The following is a 16,753-nucleotide window of genomic DNA, read 5'->3' on the forward strand; positions in this document are numbered from 1 at the left end:
TAGCACGGCTGTTAAGCCAATCTGGCTTCCCCCCCATTGACTTGGCTTGTCAGACGGTCGCAAAAGGGGATCACGCGATCCCCCGGGACGCTGCAACCGTCGTAAATACGAGTCAGTTGCCGAGCGTCTGAATTTTGATCACGTGACCGTGGGGATGCCGCAACAGCCAAGAGTGTGGAAAATGGCCGTCAGTCACTTTCCTCAGTGCCACCGTTAACTCTGAACGGTCGCTAAGTGAGTTGTCGTAAGTCGAGGACTACCTGTAAAGGGTCCCCAATTGGGGAGAGAGCTTGACCTCCATCCTTGGAGACCCACCAAGCCCTTCAGGGCCGTCCGGCGTTTCCTGAGAGCTTCCGGGCTCGGACAGCGGTCCAGGCCCAGGGCTGGGAGGAGGCGGCGGCTCTTCCTTGAACAGAAACGATGGAGGTGACCAGTCTGGAGGGAAGATGTCCTCGTCCTCTTCCAAGGGAGACTTGGATTCGCTCCGTTCACAGGAGGCTTCCCCTCTTCCCAGGGTCTCGGCTGGGGGAGCAGGATCTCCCTTCTTGGATTTCTTGCGGGGGCGCCTGCCAAGGCCCGTTACCCACTGCTGGCCGGAAACGGCTGCAGAGCAGACGCGTTTTGGGTGAAGCACCTCTGGAGAGGGCTGGTGCTTCTGAAGCTTCTTCTGCATCCGTCGCAGGAAATCCCGAGACTCTGGAGAAAAGGGAAGAGCTATGACCAGGAGGCCAGACATGCTACACCAGGGGTAGATCTGTCTGTGGACCGGCACCGGCATGCCAGCAACCGGGCCGCGCAAACAAGGGAAGCCCCATCCGCGGCACGCGGGCAGCAGGTGAAACCACGTCCTCTCCGGTCCATGGAAATCCCTTTCTCCACAGAACCGGTCCCTGCTGTCCGAAACGTTGGGGGCCGCAGTGCCACACTGCGTGGAGGCCAATCAAAGCTACAGAATCAAAACTGAGTGCTTAATCCAGGTTTCTATTTAGAACAGCTTTCATTCTGATTCTCCCTAGGAAAAAAAAAATCCTCTCTAAGAAATATTAAATGGCAGGCCTGTTATCACAGAGAGAAAGTCCATCTCTTTGGAGCACGAATGCTTCATACTAGATCTCCAAAATGGCCCCTCCCCAGGAATAAGAAACAAGTTAAACCCCCGATTATAAGGCTTTGAATTTCCTGCAATAAAACCAAGAAATCAGACTAGCTTTTTCTGGGGCAAATTCCAAAGGAGAAAGAGCTTCCGTGAACCCCGTCTACACTCCCAGATAGGCAGAAATGACTTACTGCCGAAAAGTGGCTGAAAGGAACCTCCTTTGGGTCTCCAAAATGCCGTCATCTCCTCTCCCCAAAGCTCTCCAGAGTTTACAAATAGCAATAGCACTTAGACTTATATACTGCTTCACAGTGCTTTACAGCCCTCTCCAAACGGTTTGCAGAGTCAGTATATTCCCCCCAACAATCTGGGTCCTCATTTTACCGGATGGAAGGCTGAGTCAACTTTGAGGTTGTCAGGATCGAACTGCCGGCAGTGGGCAGATTTGGCCTGCAACAACTGCATTCTAACCACTGTACCCACCACGGCTCTTCGCTGCTCCCATCTTTGCTTCTATCCCTTTGCTCTGGTCCCAAAGGTGCTTTTTCTAAAGGGCAACTGGACTTTTCTTGTTTTTCCTTTGAAATGTTTCGCTTCTCAGCCAAGAAGCTTCTTCAGTTCTGAACTGAAAAAAGCTTCTTGGAGGAGAAGCAAAACGTTGTCAAAGGAAAAAAAATCAAGAAAGTCCAGCTGTCTTTTGGAAAAACCACCTCTGGCACCACCGTGACCTGGATGATTGGGAATCCAGACATCCTTCACTCTTGAAACTGTAATTCAAATACCTTCATTGTCCTTTTTTCAAAACCCATTTCCCCAAGTAGCTCTTGCCGTCGTTTCCAAGTCTCCCCACAATACCTGAGCCTAAGTAACAGTTGTAACTGCACGTTATTTCTCCACACGATTTCTGCCTTAATATTCTTAATGCTTTCTCTCTTCCCTCCGTCAGGGAGCAACGGCAGTAGGGAGTAAGAGGGTAAAGGACACAGCAAAAGAGATCTGATCCTTTGCTTCTTATTCCTTGGGTAAGTCTGTAATCTCGTCCAGGTGTTCAGGGTGAACACAGGCCTGTATCCCACGGGGTGCAAAATATTTGGCCCTCTTCTCAACCTAGAGTAGCTCAGGGCTGACAGCCCACACACGTCAGGCAGAATCGGAAGGCTGACACAGCGCTTTAGGAGATAAAAAGGCCATCTCCGCAAGATAAACAGCATGTAAAACAGCTTGTGAATGTTGCTCCAGCAGATCTGAAATTCTAAGGATAGAGCTGTCTTTTGGAGAAGAAATCCTCCAGCCTAACTTTCATTCAATTGTACTTGAATTGGGGGGGGGGGGGGGGGAGAGAGAGAAATGCTAAGGTCAAATGACATTTTAGAGCAAAGACTGCCCTCTAGCGGATCTCATCTGTTGCAAGCATACTAAAAAGGGATTGTTTTTGCAAATCAGATTAACACCTGGACACAACCCTGTTAGCGACATGTTTTCTAGGATTTAAATAGTGCTGTGCCCATAATAGCGTCCCTTTCAACTTGTTACTATTTCTAGTTTCTACAGTCACTTGAGCATGCAATGTTCCTGACAGATCTTATTTTGGTAATATTCAGATCAACCCTGGGTCATACAGCGGTGTGTTCTGTAGATGAGAAATTGATCTAAAACAGCTCATCAGAAACAAATTATTTTAAGAAGCAGACTTTTCTTTGAAAGTCTAATTTCCTGCATATACAAATCTACATGTTCATTTTCTGGGTGGGAGCTGCTCTCAACTGGGGGGTGCTGGGCAGGCTAAATCACAATGATTAGCCTTTACATAAAAATCTTTTAGTACTGAGAGCCCTTTGGATTATTTTATTACATTTATTATGCATAGGTGGCATTTTATAAACCCGGGATGACAAGTGCATAAGCTACATGTCATTCTCTTGACCCCCTCCTGTGGCTTACAAATTACACTGCCAATTTTCGGGGACAAATGGTCTAAAATTGAAGATTGTTTCCCATTAATTTCCTGCCCAAAACATTAGAGAATTTTGGTAAACCTCTGATGCTCAACGGGGCTATAGAGTGCATTAAACCTTTGATTCCCCCCAAAGTAGGAGCTTTGCATCCTGCCTGCTTCAAGCACCTTTTCACAATCACATCTAAAATGTAGCACTCAACACATTTGCTTCATTAGGAACCCTGTCCCTTTGCCCCAATAATATAAAGCAAAGGCCCCCAACCTTTTGGGCACCAAGGACCAGTTTCGTGGAGAAAGGTTTTTCCACAGACCGGAGAGTACGTGGTTTTGTGTGCTGCCTGCATCCCACAGATGGGGCTTTGCTTGTTTGTGCAGACCAGTTGCTGACATGCCGCAGCCCAGTACCGGTCCATGGACCGGGGGTTGGGGACCCCTGATATAAAGTACAAGGAAACCAGGTCAAAAAGCCAAGTTTCACCCCTCCCCCGTTGAGGTTAGGTCTACTTTTGCAGCAACCATCCTAAAATTGGCCACAGGACAATGTCCCATCCCCCACCCACTCCAAGATCATCAGAAATATATTTCAGAATATTATTACCATTTCTATGGGCTGAGAGTCTTTTGCGGACTTTAGATCTATCATTTCTCGAAGATCTGTGATTATCACCCTGCAGGACAAAGGCAAGATTGAAAAAAGCTTGTTTAATAACTGGACTCATGTAAACACAATCCTTACTCCAAGTGAACAAAACACAGTCCCGGGGATATGAAAAATGCAAAGTACAAAATTCCAGACAATCTGATGGCCTGATTCACAATGAAAGAAAAAACACCTCACCTCCAACTCTCCCAATCCTATATCAGTTGAGTGTGTCCACCAATCCAGCCATTATTTATTCAAAGGTATTTTTTAAAAGGATAAATCTTGCACCTGTTGCTGCCTTAAGGCCTTGTGCTACCTTTAAATTTATATAGGATAAAAGGCCCCCAAAGCAAACTTATGACCAAGGAAACCTCAACATACATCCCTTCATATGAAGGATCTTTCAGCCTGGGGCCAATCAACATGGGCACCTCATCTTTGACCAAGAGGACAAAGAAATTGAATCGTTTTTAATACCATACAGCAGGGGTCTTCAAACTTGGCCCTTTTAGGACTTATGGACTTCCAACTCCCAGAATCATAAAAGGGCCAAGTTTGAAGAACCCTGTTCTTGATGGCGTCCTCAGTCTTTTCACAACCATTTAGTTTCCAGCATGGTTCATCTACCAAGTCAATCAATATGGACCAGGGGTCTTCAAACTTGGCCCTTCAGCCAGGCATTTTGGGAGTTGAAGTCCACAAGTCATAAAAGGGCCAAGTTTGAAGACCCCTGACATACAGTCTCACAATTCTACCAGTGAATGTCTTTTGAGGCAAGTTTACACACAATTCATCTGCATACCAAGAGATGATGAGTGGTTCGGACGTCTGCTTGCCAGTTAAAACACTGAGGAAAGAAACCTGATCGATACCGTCTCGCACTAGAGAGAGAGCTTACGTTCTCTGCTCTCTTCTCTTCTCCCAAACAAACCAATCCTGGCTTCACTGCTTACCCGCAATGCATCTGGAAACGATGGAGGATCCGTAAACGGCAAGGATAAGCTAGGGAAAGGCAGGACAGAGAAGGGCCTGCCAACTTTCAGTCGTTTTGTTTTCCGAAGCTGCTGGTACTTCTGCAGGCTGGACTGGAAGGTGAAGCTAAAGAGACCAGCTTTGGGTCTCCTCAAAGATGACAAAGGAATTTGGAACCAACGAATATCTCGCCAGGTGTTGAACAACTCTTTGCTGAACGAAGTCATCTTGGATTGGGAAATCAAGCTAACTTTAGAGGTTTCTTTGGAAAGCGGGGTCTGGCGCATCTGCTTTAAGGCATCCTTGGATGTCCCAGGTTGGCTATCCAGTGCAGAGGGTTTTCCCAAGCTTTGTTTATCTGACTTTTTCATGAGTACGGCCAATCTCTCTCCCGGTTTGAACTCGGAAAGAGAAGCTCAGACCCGTTTGTCTTCGCTTGGAAACAGCTGCAAAGAGGTTACCTCTTTGCCTCGCCTACACGCACTCTCTCTCTCTCTCTGCCCAGGAGGACAACACGGTGACCCTGTCAAAACAAACAAACAAAGTGATAAAACAGTAATTTATATTGTTCCAAGGCTGCTTGGAAGGCTTCCAGACCTACAGAAAGAAAACAAATATAAATGGATTTTTATGGTATTACGATGAATGATTGCAACTATAATTTTATAACGGATGACCTATTCACTTTGTTGTTGTCCACCGAGAGCTTATGTACCAGAGACAAATTCCTTGGGTGTCCAATACACTTGACCAATAAAGTATTCTGCTCTGCTCTTCATTTTTTTTTATGACAGAGTAGAATTCTCCCGGTTATTTGGTGTTTCCAGCTGAGAGTGTTATGCATCCAGTCCTGCTACCATCTTTCTTTTGAATCACTTTTGCATGGAAGAAGAGTTATTATTTCAGTTAATATAGTCACCTCAAATACATGACTGTGAATAGCTTACAACAATTAAAAACAATACAAAAAACAGAATACAAAAAGCATATTAAACCATATTTAAAAAACACATAAACAGACATAGACTAGAGCAGTGGTTCTCAACCTGTGGGTCGGGACCCCATTTGGGGTCGAACAACCATTTCACGGGGGTTGCCAAACAACGCAGTCCCCCATTTTTCCCCCTTTTCCTTAGCTGTGCTACTCCCTTTTATTCTATTGGCTTTTGAAAGCCAATAGAAGAGACTCTCTTGAATAGAGTCTAATTCTATTGGCTTTCCAAAGCCAATAGGAATTGTCCAGGCTGTCTCTGCTCTGCTGAGCCCGCCAAAAGTCCCATTCTGCAAACGGTGCTGCACCAGTTGAGTAGTCCTCGACTTACGACCGGTTGAGTAGTCCTCGACTTACGACTGGTTGGGGGTCGCGACATTAAAAAGGTTGAGAACCACTGGACTAGACAGATATGCTTCCACAGGATGCTTCCGTTACTCAGTGGCTATGAATACTTTACTGTGAAGTATTGTAATAATAATTGTAATAAGAGAAGACAGTATCTGCAGCTCAAGGTTGGACTACGGAGTCCTTGGTGCTCTCAGAGCTTGATTGCTCCGAAGGTTCAATTGACACTGTCATGGCTACCATCTTGATTTTTTTTTTATTTTTTGGGCTACCCCCTGGGTTGTCAAACGAACTTCACCTACAGATTATCGAGACTCTGATGCTCAAGACAGGTTGAAACTCCATCTCATTATCACAACAGCTACACAAACACGGGGACCCACAAGGAGACTGTCCTGCTGCTGATAAACAGGGTCCGTTACCACCTTAAAATGTCCAAATTTGATTCTGTGAGGCTCCCTCACAACATTTGCACTGTTTTAAGTCATCACATAAAATGTCAGCAAGCCTTCAGAGAACACTTCTTCCCCGATAATGGGCTACAACTGCAGCACTGTCTGAAACTCACCGGACTTGATTCATTAACGATGGTTGTTAAATAAATTGCAATTGGCTGAGTTCATGGACCACACTAAACCACAGTTTACAAACTGCAATGCTCAGTTTCATGCAACACATTAAGCCACAAGGAGAGGGTTTGGAAGCAAGAAGACGCTTATTTTTGCCACACCTAGAAATATCCCCGATATCTGGATATCCCAAAACAAATTCGCTTCAGGCTCGTGGTATACCCAGCAAAGTCGCTTGCTATATTTTCCGAGGAATTTTCTGAAGAGCCAGAAAGAAAGAAAGAAAAAAAAGCCCTCCATTCTAAAAATACATCTTGCTCAAAAGAGACATTATTCAATCTTATAATACATAGCCACAATCCACTTGTTCCTCCTTCTACCAAGAGAACAACACCATGGCTCTTAAATAGCCTTAATGGCCAAAAAAAGTATTCAATATTGATAGTATTTTAATCCTGCTTTTCAACACCACCAACAACAAAAAAGGTTCTTAAGGCACTCTACAAATCCATAGCAAACATAAGCTGTTCCTGCTCTCAGACGTAACTCAGCGCTACACAGACACGGAGAGGGAAAGGAGAAACGGAAGAGCTACTTCAACCGCTCAAGCACCATACTTGCCCCTTTGTTACCTGAGCCATGGTTTATGTGCAATTAAGCCACAGCAGAGAGCAGTTCTAAGTCAACCTTGGTAACCAGAGGGAACAGAAGAGATGGAGGCAGGCAGAGGCAGCTGATGACTCAACGGATGATAATCACACCATCTGTTAAATGACCATCTGCCTCTGCCACCCTTGATGGCATCATCTTTCTCTCGGCTGCAAACTGATGGACTAGCCGCCCCCTGACCTGGATAGCCCAACTGGCTAAATTGCAAAGCCGCACTGAAATGGAGGTAGTCCTCAATGTACAACAGCTTGTGACCCTTCAAAGTTACAATGGCACTGAAGTGGCTTGTGACTGTTTTTCACTCTTACGACTGCTGCAGTCACGTGATCGAAATTCAGATGCTTTGGAAACTGACTCATATTTACGACGGTCGCAAAGTCCCTTGGGTCACGTGATCCCCTTTTGCCATCTTCTGACAAGCAAAGTCAACGGGGGAAGCTAGATTCACTTAACCACCGTGTCCCTAACTGAACTGCAGTGATTCAATTAACAACTAGGGCGAGAAAGGTCCTCCAATGGGGCAAAATTCACTTAAATGTCTCACTTAACAACAGAGATATTAGGCTTAACTATGGTCATAAGTCAAGGACTACCTGTAATACAGCTCCAAGCCCTGAAGAGTACAAAGCTTCAATTCTCATTGATCTGAGCTATGCTCCTGGAACCAATACAACCACAAACCATCAAACTTAGTTTGATGTTTGTTTGCAGTGGCTACTAGTTTGAAAGCAAACCCCACCTGCTCATCTTTTACTCTCCTATCAATGTATTCTCATTGTCTTTTTCAGTGTTCATTGTTCCATTACTCTGCTGTTACGTTTACACTTTTTACTCTCCATGTTTATTGTGAAGTTGACCATAGTAAGATAAGCAGCAAATAAATTTAACAAATAACTTTTAGGCTAGCTAGTCACTTGTGTAAACCTGGGACTATCATTAGTTTAAGGTTTGGATTCTCATTGCAGATAACTGGGTGGAAGAAATCAGGGAGCTAAGCACAGATAACCATAAGTGTGTGTCAGGCACTTAAGATAGTGTAGGTCTTGGAAGGAGGGAGAGAGATTAATTCCAGTGACAAAACTAGAAAAAAAAAGTCTGGACTAATAAAACAGGTGCTTCGTAAAAAGCCATTCTTACTACTTTGGTGTCAGGATTTGCTGCATACACCTAAGCCAGCCCTTCTTAAAACTGAGCTATCCCCATTGCCACTTTTCCTGGTCTCTAGTGATGTCATTAGTCCCACAAAAAAAAAACCCAGACTGTGGCTTTAGGCAAGACCCCAGCTGGATCCTGGATTGACAAACAAACAACTTCCAATTGCTGCATTACTCCCGGGATACAAGGGGTTGGACTACTAGGGAATGGAAAGGAGAAAAGCAACCTAGAACTAAGAAGAAATTTCCGAAAACAGTGAGAACAATTAACCAGTGAAATGGCTTGCCTTCAGATGTTGTGGGGACTCCATCACTGAAGGCTTTTAAGAAGAGACTGGACAGCCACCTGTCTGAAATGGCATAGGGTTTCCTGCCTGAGCAGGGGGTTGGACTAGATGACCTCCAAGGTCCCTTCCCACTCTGTTATTGTGTTAAGACCACCCAGGTCCTTTCCAGTCCTGATTCTCTCTTCCATGGTCGCCCCAATGACCCCCCCCCCAATTTAAGAGTCACTGACCTAAAGCTACTAATTACCGGCGCTTTAATTAATTACTGGCTATGAATCGGGGCGGCAAAAGTCGGGGGCGGATCGTTCTGTAACTCTGCCGATGGGCAGCTCGGGCCAGCCGGGTTCCTTCAACACGCTGGGCTACAACTTGGGTTCCCACAACGCCCTGACCCGCAGTGGAGGCTGGGGGAGCGACCCCCCCAAAAAGGGACCCCCCCGTCCAAGGAAGAGCCACCTGGCGCTCTACCTGCCGGAGAAACGCCCCGACCGCTCGCTAACAGTCGCCGGCGTCTACCTGTTTCAAATGCCAACGCTCCTCGGGACATCCAATTGGATACCGGGAGTGACTCTTAGCCAGAAGGGAGCCAATCCCAACCCAGCTGTCCGAGCTCCTCTCCCGCAAGTGGGGAGAAGAGGCGGGACCCAGCGGAGTTTCAGCCAATCGGCGGCCTCGGTGGGAAAAAAACCCGCGCTTCGGAAAGTCAAGGCCGGCCACGTGCTCTTGGCCACCTTTGCAGGCGCGTCATTTCACAGCTGTCCGCTCGTGCTGCGGCGCGGGGTCTTATGGGAAATGGAGTCCCACCTGCGCTACCTGCACAAATAGGTTCCCCGTCTCAGTCAGAGTGTCTCAGACTTGGCAGCCTTAAGATGGATGGACTTCCAACGGCCAGAATTTGTACTTTCGAAGCGCTGATGTATCTAAGCACACTTGGCCAAAGACAGTATTTTATTCTCTTCTGTTTTATTCTCATACTCACCACTTAATTCTGCGTTGTTTTTTTAAATGAACTTTTGTGCTTGCATTGCTGTTTATTTTACAAAAGCTTACTCGGCTAAAAAAGCCATCGTGTTAAAATTTACATGAAGATTTTTTGTAAATTTGCTTTAATTAAAATGTATTTCATGGGTTGGCATTTTTTAATACAAATGGACCAAACTCTCATTTCTGCAGAGCATAATCCCCACCCCCTATTTATCAGTGACAAACTTATTATTGGAAATTGGAAAATGGAAGGTAGTAGCTTTTCCAACTAACAAGTTTTATTAAAAGGCATAAGCTTTTGTGAGCTACAGCTCCCTTTATCAAAGTCATTCTACAGTATACATCTAATGATGTGAGCTGCACAAAAGCTTATGCCTTTTAATAAAAGTTAGTTGGTTGGAAAACCTGCTATCACATTCCTGGTTTTTTGTTTTTACAACTGCAGACTTAACACAGTTCTCCTACACTGTCTTATTGGAAATTTGTATTCCATTGCTACTGATCAGCAATATTTAGATTTAGCTTCTTTTAGAAAGTTGTAGGCAAGTCTAGCATTTCTGCTGAGGTGATATGAAGTATCCATCTAACCATACTTTGAGCATCAGTAGACGTGTGAATGTTAACAAAATGCAGTATTTTAATCAATTTTACTTTATAGAATTATAAGATTCCATCCTTGTTTTATTTTATAGAATATAAGATGTAATTATTAAACAGCAATGGCAGTTTTTTAACCTTATCTTTACCCCCATGAAATCATTGGCTTTATTAAGGGGTGGGGACAGATCACATAAAATCATATTTGCTTTTATGGTTTGCAGGACGTTAGCAAATATTAGCAGACATTATGAAACCATATTTAAGATGAAAATCAGAATAAACTGACAATAGCAGACAAATATTGTCAGGGAAAGAATGAGTGAAAAGGAGTACAACTATACAATAATTAGAAACACAAATCTTTGACCAAACTGCTGTCTTGTATAAATTCCCAAAACAAGAAGCAAACTAGAAATTGATTTGTTCAATTATTATGACCGCTCACCTCAGTCAATAATCATGTATAATAAAGAAATTGGTTGCTCTTACCCAAATCAGCCACTTTGTTCCTAATGACATGTATAGAAAAGTCATGTAACCACAGTTTGAAAACGTTTGCCTTCTCGAAGTTCAGTTAGCTGCCTTAAACAGGAATTTTTTTCTATAGCGCAAGTATGGCTGAAACGGTACAAGTACCCCTATAAGACAAAATATGGAAGAAAATGTAAAAATGACCAGATATACCAGAACATCTAACTGTAATCCTAAAGCATCCTTGTGAGTACACTCAGTAACTGCCGTATAATTAATAGTTAACTGGTCATTCCAGAATGAAAAGGACCAACTATGACAGTTCATCGGAATATTCTTTATTGGAATATTCTTTACTGGCCAAATGTGATTGGACACACACAGAATTTGTTTCTGGTGCATAAACTCTCAGTGTACATACATACAAACAACAAAATGATAAATAATCACTCATAAGATACAACAATCATAAGATACAAACAAGTGATAAATCATAAGGTACCAACAGGAGAAGGTAGTAGGAAAGATGAGAAGGATAATGCAATACAGCCCTACTAGATGGGTAAATATTTTTAGGCCTAAGACAGTGCTGTGGGAATTAGGTATTTATTTAGTAGAGTGATGGCATGGAGGGAAAATGTCTTTATGTCTAGTTGTTTTGGCATGCAATGCCCTGTAGCAGCATCCTGAGGGGAGAAATTGAAACAGTTTATGTCCAGGATGTGAGGGGTCTGTAGATATTTTCTCACCGTTGTTTCTGGCTCGTGCAGTATATAGGTCCTTTATGGAAGATAGGTTGGTAGCAATTATTTCCGCAGTTCTAAGTATCCAAACTATCCGTTGAAGCCTGTGTCTGTCTTGTTTGGTTGCTGTGCCATACCAGACTGTTATAGAGGTACAAAATGGAAGACTCAATAATTCTTCTGTAGAACTGTGTTAGCAACTCCTTGGGCAGACTGAGCTTTCTGAGCTATACAATATATAATGGCTGGGAGAAGACATGAGAAAGGTGGGGTTATTTGCCTTTGTGTACATCAGTCAATCAGAATAGAGCTGGAAGAGATCTTGGAGGTCTTCTACTCCAACCCCGTTCTCAAGCAAGAAACTCTAGTCTACACCATTCCAGACAATCCCTTTTCGAAACCTTCCAGTAATGGAGCACCCAGAACTTCTGGAGGCAAGCCGTTCCACCAATTAATTGTTCAAACCGTCAGGAAATTCATTCGGGCGTGTTTCTTTAACACTTGCAACACTCCACGCTTGCCCCAACAGGGCCTTTTGTTTACTTTCTGAATAGGCTAACTTCTGCCCATTAACAGAAATAGTTTTGGCTAAAAAGGAAAACACGGTGGGGTTTTTTTTTTTTTAAACTTAAGAAGGAGCCACGGACGTCATGCTAAAACGCTAACAGGGGGTTATTAAAAAGCATTTTTTCCCCCTTCTCCTTTCGTTCAGCCGTGTCCCATTCTCCCAGACCACCTGGACAAATCCTTGCAATTTTGCAGGTAACATTTCTCGAGGAAACCATAGCAGAAAACGAGGCTAAAGGAAAGAAAACGGAGAACAATCCGGGCGGGGTGTCTATCCAAATTCAGAGGACCTCCAGAGGAGCCTAGAGGAGAGGGCAGTGCCAACTCTTTGCCCAAATAACGGGCATCTGGCTTCGGACAACCCGAACTCTCCACGTTTCAAACTTTCCCGCCTCTTCCCAGGGCGCCCCGTGGGTGGGGCCACCTTGGCCACGCCATTAGCCGTGTGGCGGCGCCGCACCGGAAAGGGCCGCGCCGCCATCTTAGGTCGAGAGGCGAGGAGGGGCACGTGACCAGAACTTCCTGCCCCGCAGAGGAGGAAGAGGCGTCTCTGAGGCGACCGCAGCTTTTGAAGGGTTGTTATGGCGTCAAGGTTACTCCGGGTCTGCGGAGCCTGGCGGGCTCTCCGCGTGGGGCCGGGGCCTCTGGCGGCGGGATCTCGCGCGGCAAGCACCGGAGGTGAGCTTTTCCCGGGCGGGCGGGCGTTCCCTCCCAGGCTAAGACTACACTTCCCATCGTTCCCACCCGGGATGGGAGTGCCTGGAAGCCACGCGGGGCGGGCGGGCTTCAGGTTGTGCAAAAGGGGGTCTTGCTGAGGCTTCTTTTCGTAATTAAAACCAAGCCAGAAATTATTACACTCGTTATAAAGGTGATGTGTCATTTTATCACAGGACTGTAGACTGGCTAAAAATAATAAGGGTTTATATACATAAAGTCAACAGTCTCAAGATAAAATGACACATCGCCTATATAACGAATAGATAGATATTCCATGGTATTAAATCTATTTTAAAAATGCTAAAAGGTGCACGTTACAGTAAAATGGCAATAGCCACCCTCCATAATAAAAATAACTGCAAACACCCATAAATCTCACTGCTGTGCCATAATTACCAAATTATCTGTATTTTCCATCAAAAAGCTGATGGGAATTTCTGACAAGAGGAGGAATCTTTCGGATTGCCTAATATTGACCTTCTCTACCCCAGGTATGCCTACTGATGAAGAACAGGCCACAGGAATGGAGAGGAAAATTATGGATACTATAAAGAAAGGAGAGGTGAGCAAAACCAAGCACAGCAACACTTCTTTGAGCAATGAAACAGTTGACCATAAGGAACCTCGCTTCTTTCTTGGAGGGGCAGCGTTTTAGCTACCTCACTTGTCATCACTCACCTTCCAGACTTAATTAAAAGGGTCAGCTACTGAGCCTGCCCAAAGTAACATATCCTCCACCATAGCCCTGTACATGAAGACAATGATTTTGTCGATCAGTGATCAACAAGGCCTTTGACAGAGAAATCTAGATTGCTTCAGAATCCAGTCTAAGCCATCATTCTTGACTGGAAATTGGTAGTTGGAAAGATGCAGTTAATCCAGGGCCTGGGGGCCTAGTTCTCCTAATGGCAGAATTGGATAATGAAAAGTTTGAGGATAAAAGTTATCAAAGGAGATTCGCTATCAATAACCTTAGAATTGGGGCTAAGGATGGTACATTGCTACATGATTTAAGAACTTTTAACTTTTCTCTCTCTCTCTCTGCTGGTTGTAGGATCCTTATGGAGTATATCCACCCAAACCATACGGGGGAACAAAAGACGACCCCCACCTTGTCCCCTCCTTGACAAACGTGAGGCTCGTGGGCTGCATCTGTAAGTGGCTCCTCATGCGATGGACTTGTTTTTTGAAGTTTTGAAGGGTCTATGGTGCTCTCTGAGTTTGTTGTTTTCTTGCAGACATTTCATTACCCACAATAGGAAGCATCAATGCATCAGCACTGATGATAGCTAATGTAGGTAATGAAACGTCCTCAAGAAAGCAACCAACTCACAGAGCATCAAGGACCCTTCAAATATTCTCCTTTATTGAGACCAGTTTCTTGAACAGTGTTTACCCCCAAAGACCATTGAGGGGAGGCATTTGAAATCTGGTTGCAGAAAGAAGTATTGTTCTTGATGCAGAAAAAAACACCCCTTTCTTTTAGAACAGGGGTGTCAAACTCGCAACGTCACGTGACGTGTCGCAACTTATGGTGACTCTTTTTCCATTGCTGGCAATGGGCTGGGCGCGGTTTCGCTATGATGCCTTTGGCAGTTTGACACCCCTGTTTTAGAAGGATGGGGAGCTCCCATCTCATTAGCTGAAATTTCTTTAGAAGTGCAAGCCCAGTGACATACAAACAGGCGTGCAAAGCATTTGAAGAGGACCCTCCAGGCAGAGTGCTGGTGTAAACAAAGCATCTCTCCTCAAAAAGGCCACATCCTCTGGACCAGGGCTGAGGAGGATCTTAAAACCACTTTCCTCTCTAGGGTTGGTAGCACTCCAAATCCAAAGCAACAAGCTGCTTTGAAGCAAACGGGGCCATCCAGACCAGTGTTTTCCATCCTCAGCCATTTTAAGGTGTGTGGATTTCGACTCTTCAGAATTACGCTAGCTCAGGAATTCTGGGAGTTGAAGTCCACGTATCTTAAAATGGCTGAGATTAAGACATACTGACCTAGAGCATTCGTCTGCAATGCCTCACATCATGTGACCATAGCTATAGCCTGATCCCACAGAAAGACCCCTTTGGATCAGGAAATTGCCAAGCACTGTGCTGTTTGCCCCTTATGCTATGAAGCACCTTTCCTATTTGCATCTGAAATATTGTGTCGTTTTGGCCATTTGGTCTTTCCCTTCCCTAAGTGTTTAACCTAGCTGCTGCCGAGCATGCTTCTCTCTCATTTGTACATCCCTGGTTACAGGAGGGATCCCTTTGAAACCCTTTCTTATGTTTGCTGCTTCACTCATTTTTTTCTGCAACCACATACATTTTCTTACCAAAATTCCAAAGGGTTCAGAAGATTGCTTTTTTTAAAAAACTTGAAACAGCTAGGTTTTGCTTATTTATTTGCTGCACATATATGGCAGCCTTTGCTTGCGTAGTGTGTATATTTTCCTAATGCTTCTGTAGCATTCTGATCACCTTGTTTCTGCCCTTTTGTAGGTGAGGAAGATGCCACTGAAACCTACTACTTTTGGCTTCACAAAGATAAAATGGAGCGCTGCCCTTCGTGTGGGGCCCATTTCAAACTGATTCCCTGCGAGTTGCACTGAAAGGCTGCAGAACCCAAATTCTTAACTTTTTGGGACACAGGCTTGAGCCAGAAATCTGAAATAAGTTATGAGGTCCTGTATTTTCTGCCGTTTAATAAAGTCTTTTGACCCACCGTGTAAAACGCATTGTTTGCGTTCTGTGCTTGCAATTAAAAATTGCATTGAAATTGAGAACTTTGAATTAAGAAAAATGGGCATTTGCCAGGTTCAAGGCAAGAAGCAGATCTTTCCCTGGAATTTTCTTCTGGAATTATGCGTACACGTGGTCAGAAATGCCATAGCTTATACGGAATCTTCCTCTCAGTGAATGTAAATATTAATGGCATTGTGTTGGGGTTAGAAGCTTGCAGAAATCCTTTTCAGGGATACACTGGTAACAGGTTGGGAGCCAGCTCTCTGGGCCTCTTGCTATCAAATTTTTGTCCAGGAGCTGTATGGCTCCCAGATTTCCTTTGGCCAATTAACTCTTACCAGCAGCCAGAACCATTCAAGTGGTTTTCAAAGAATGAAAGCAGCACCCTAAATTCCAATCTTTTGAGTCTTGGGACTGCAGACACGAAGCTTGTGTGAGTGTGCCACATTGCCTTTGTCATACTGAGAAAAGCATCATTCTGCTAGGGGACAATCAGTTAAGCCTGAGCCATTACTTTATTCCCTAGCATTTAATTCAGTCCTACTATCCTCCCTTAGCGTGGTGATTCACTAACCATAGTTATCCAAAACTGCATTTCAAAAAAGCACATCTACTAATAAACTGAAATAGTTGCTTCGATATGTGTTTATTGATATATTTGCCTCCCCCCACCCCTGCACCCCCCCCCCCCGGTAAATGGGAGTCTTAGATGATCACACAAACAAATGTGCTTTTTTATTTGCTATATATCCAGCCCTAAGTAAACTACTTTCTCATACCCGGTTTTCACATCGCTGCCGAAATATTCCACTGTCACACATGAATTCCAGACACAGCTCACCTGAAGCCAGACTAGCACAAAACCTTTTAAAGTACTTAAAGACAACCTATTTTTTACTTCCTTTCCAAAAGGAACTTCCAACCGAACAGAATATGGTTATCTGCTAGTAAGGACAGAACAACCAAGAAGAAAAGTGCAATTAGTATATTGGGACAATCCTTTGAAGCTGGAAGGGCTCTCTAAGCCAGGGGTCTTCAAACTTGGCCCTTTTATGACTTATGGACTTCAACTCCCAGAATTGCTGGCTGAGGAATTCTGGGAATTGAAATCCACAAGTCATAAAAGGGCAAAGTTTGAAGAGCCCTGCTTTAAGCCATCAGACATCCAATCTCCTCATCAGGGTAAGACTAAGCAATGTGAAATAGACTTCTGTTTTGAAAAGTGCAACCTAAGAGGTTCCTAAACCCAACCTT

At 44.3% G+C, this 16,753-nt stretch overlaps 2 protein-coding genes across 2 annotated transcripts in view; one reads left to right on the top strand and one right to left on the bottom strand.

The window, feature by feature from the left end:
* LOC120318916 (protein FAM178B-like) overlaps positions 1-12,494 on the bottom strand; it is a gene marked incomplete at its 3' end in the record, with an annotated part of 74,634 nt that extends 62,140 nt beyond the window's left edge. The window contains exons 1-5 of the mRNA XM_039367075.1: positions 12,221-12,494; positions 10,760-10,908; positions 4,650-5,191; positions 3,652-3,721; positions 316-696 (exon numbers count right to left, since the gene is read on the bottom strand). Of these exons, the coding sequence (XP_039223009.1) occupies positions 316-696; positions 3,652-3,721; positions 4,650-5,039 (841 nt within the window). The remainder of the gene's footprint in view (positions 1-315; positions 697-3,651; positions 3,722-4,649; positions 5,192-10,759; positions 10,909-12,220) is intronic.
* Positions 12,495-12,564: 70 nt separating this feature from the next.
* Positions 12,565-15,488, top strand: LOC120318918 (cytochrome c oxidase subunit 5B, mitochondrial-like). Its single transcript, XM_039367077.1, has 4 exons — positions 12,565-12,729; positions 13,260-13,330; positions 13,823-13,922; positions 15,257-15,488. The coding sequence occupies exons 1-4, from the start codon at positions 12,633-12,635 to the stop codon at positions 15,364-15,366; spliced, it is 378 nt and encodes a 125-aa protein (XP_039223011.1). The 5' UTR covers positions 12,565-12,632; the 3' UTR covers positions 15,367-15,488.
* Positions 15,489-16,753: the final 1,265 nt, after the last annotated feature.

This window comes from Crotalus tigris, unplaced genomic scaffold (genome assembly GCF_016545835.1).
Source record: "Crotalus tigris isolate CLP2741 ecotype Arizona unplaced genomic scaffold, ASM1654583v1 scf7180000020534.110733, whole genome shotgun sequence".
NCBI classification, from domain to species: Eukaryota; Metazoa; Chordata; class Lepidosauria; order Squamata; family Viperidae; genus Crotalus; species Crotalus tigris.

Excerpts from the sequence above, each read along its gene's own strand:
- LOC120318918 (XM_039367077.1), top strand. The coding sequence starts at position 12,633 with ATGGCGTCAAGGTTACTCCGGGTCTGCGGAGCCTGGCGGGCTCTCCGC. Across the intron at positions 12,730-13,259 it reads TCGCGCGGCAAGCACCGGAG|GTATGCCTACTGATGAAGAA; the intron begins GTGAGCTTTTCC and ends TCTCTACCCCAG. Across the intron at positions 13,331-13,822 it reads ATACTATAAAGAAAGGAGAG|GATCCTTATGGAGTATATCC; the intron begins GTGAGCAAAACC and ends TGCTGGTTGTAG.